Source organism: Chaetura pelagica, unplaced genomic scaffold, assembly GCF_000747805.2.
Source record: "Chaetura pelagica isolate M959 unplaced genomic scaffold, ChaPel_1.0 scaffold588, whole genome shotgun sequence".
NCBI lineage: Eukaryota > Metazoa > Chordata > Aves > Apodiformes > Apodidae > Chaetura > Chaetura pelagica.
This window is the reverse complement of record NW_009954106.1, coordinates 37,074-38,781: the sequence shown is the minus strand read 5'-3', so window position 1 is coordinate 38,781 and position 1,708 is coordinate 37,074. Positions and strand designations below refer to the sequence as shown.

The 1,708-nt window shown below is 58.0% G+C and overlaps 1 protein-coding gene across 1 annotated transcript in view; it reads left to right on the top strand.

Moving 5' to 3' along the window:
• Positions 1-543: 543 nt before the first annotated feature.
• The window catches only part of VDR (vitamin D (1,25- dihydroxyvitamin D3) receptor), a gene marked incomplete at its 5' end in the record, with an annotated part of 37,168 nt that continues 36,003 nt past the window's right edge, over positions 544-1,708 (top strand). Inside the window, one exon of the mRNA XM_010002447.1 lies at positions 544-667. Coding sequence (XP_010000749.1) covers positions 544-667 — 124 coding nt within the window. The remainder of the gene's footprint in view (positions 668-1,708) is intronic.

The window sequence follows — 1,708 nt, the reverse complement described above, 5'->3', positions numbered from 1 at the left end:
TCTCCTTGTACTCCAACCCTTTCTCCCCCTTGTCCTCCAGACCTTCTCTTCCTTGTTCTCCAGACCCTCCCCAGGCTGGACACCCCCAGCTCCCTCAGCTGCTCCTCACAACTTCTCCAGACCCTTCTCCTTGTACTCCAACCCTTTCTCCCCCTTGTCCTCCAGACCTTCTCTTCCTTGTTCTCCAGACCCTCCCCAGGCTGGACACCCCCAGCTCCCTCAGCTGCTCCTCACAACTTCTCCAGACCCTTCTCCTTGTACTCCAACCCTTTCTCCCCCTTGTCCTCCAGACCTTCTCTTCCTTGTTCTCCAGACCCTCCCCAGGCTGGACACCCCCAGCTCCCTCAACTTTTCCTCACAAGTCCTCCAGCCCCTTCTCCTCCTGGTCCTCCAGCCTCTTCTCCTCGTTCTCCAGCCCCTTCTCTCCTTGCCTCATGCTCAACCCTTCTCACCCAACACCCACAGCTCCTTTTCCACGTTGGGAAGGTTCCCAAGCCCCATTTCCCTCCAGACCCATGACCCCACCCCCTCTCTCCCACCCAGGCACCGCATCCCCAAGGAGCAGTGGTGGCTGAAGCTTCGGCCCATCCTCAAAATCCTGGCCAAGTACAACATCGAGTTGGACACCTCAGAGAAGGCCCATCTGGAGCACATCACACGCAAGGGGGTCCCCCTGGAGTCCAACATCTAAGAGGCTTCACCCCCAACCCTTGGTGTGTCCTTCACCTCCAGAACAGGAGGTCCCAGTTGTAGCTCAGACCCCCTGGGAAGCTCCCGAGTTTCCTCAGGGGACATTTTGGGGTTGGTTTAGGTATTTTAGGAGCTTTTGAAGCACAATAAGTGGTTCCTCCAGCGTTGAGGTTGGTTGTTGCCATGAGCTGAGGACAAGGGGTTGGGAAGGAGGCACCAGGACCTCATTTTAGGGTGAAAAATGCAGAATTAAGATGCTTCAATAAACTCGTAACTCCCTCATGGAGGGGGACATAGATTGTGTTCCATCCCTTCCCAGGAAGGAGAACCTGGATTCCACCACCTGCTGCTCCAGGTCCCAGCACAGCAGGAGGAACAGGAAAATAATTCCAGGGGTGGGGTTGGGAGGGAGCTCTGGAGCCCCCCCAGTGCCACCCCCAGCACAGCAGGGGCACCTCCAGCAGGTCCCCCAGGATCCAGCTGGGGCTGGGATGGCTCCAGAGAAGGAGAATCCACCACCTCTCTGGGCAGCCTGGCCCAGGGCTCTGCCACCCTCACAGCAACAGGTTCCTGCTCAGAGAACCTGCAGGTTTGGGCTGGAGGGACCTTGAAGACCATCTAGATCCCACCAGATGATCTTCAAGGTGCTGCCCCATCCCTGAAGTGTTCCAGGTATCTAATGTGGGGCTTGGAGCAGCCTGGGCTGGTGGGAGGTGTCCCTGCCCATGCAGGGGTGGGACTGGATGGTCTTTGAGGTCCCTCCAACCCAACCCAGTCTGGGATCCCACAAAAACCCCAGTACAGGAGCCACGAGCCCAACTGGGACCACGGAGCTTCGGGCTGAACTCGGGGCAGGTTTCCCAGCCCCAACCTGATGCTGCTCCACGACCTGGGCAGGTTACCCACCCCCCACCACCCCCCAGGTGCAAAAATCCCACCTTCTTACCCATTTTTCCCTTTCCATCCCCCCCCCCAAAAAAAAACCACCAAACCCAACCCAACAACCAACCCACCCACA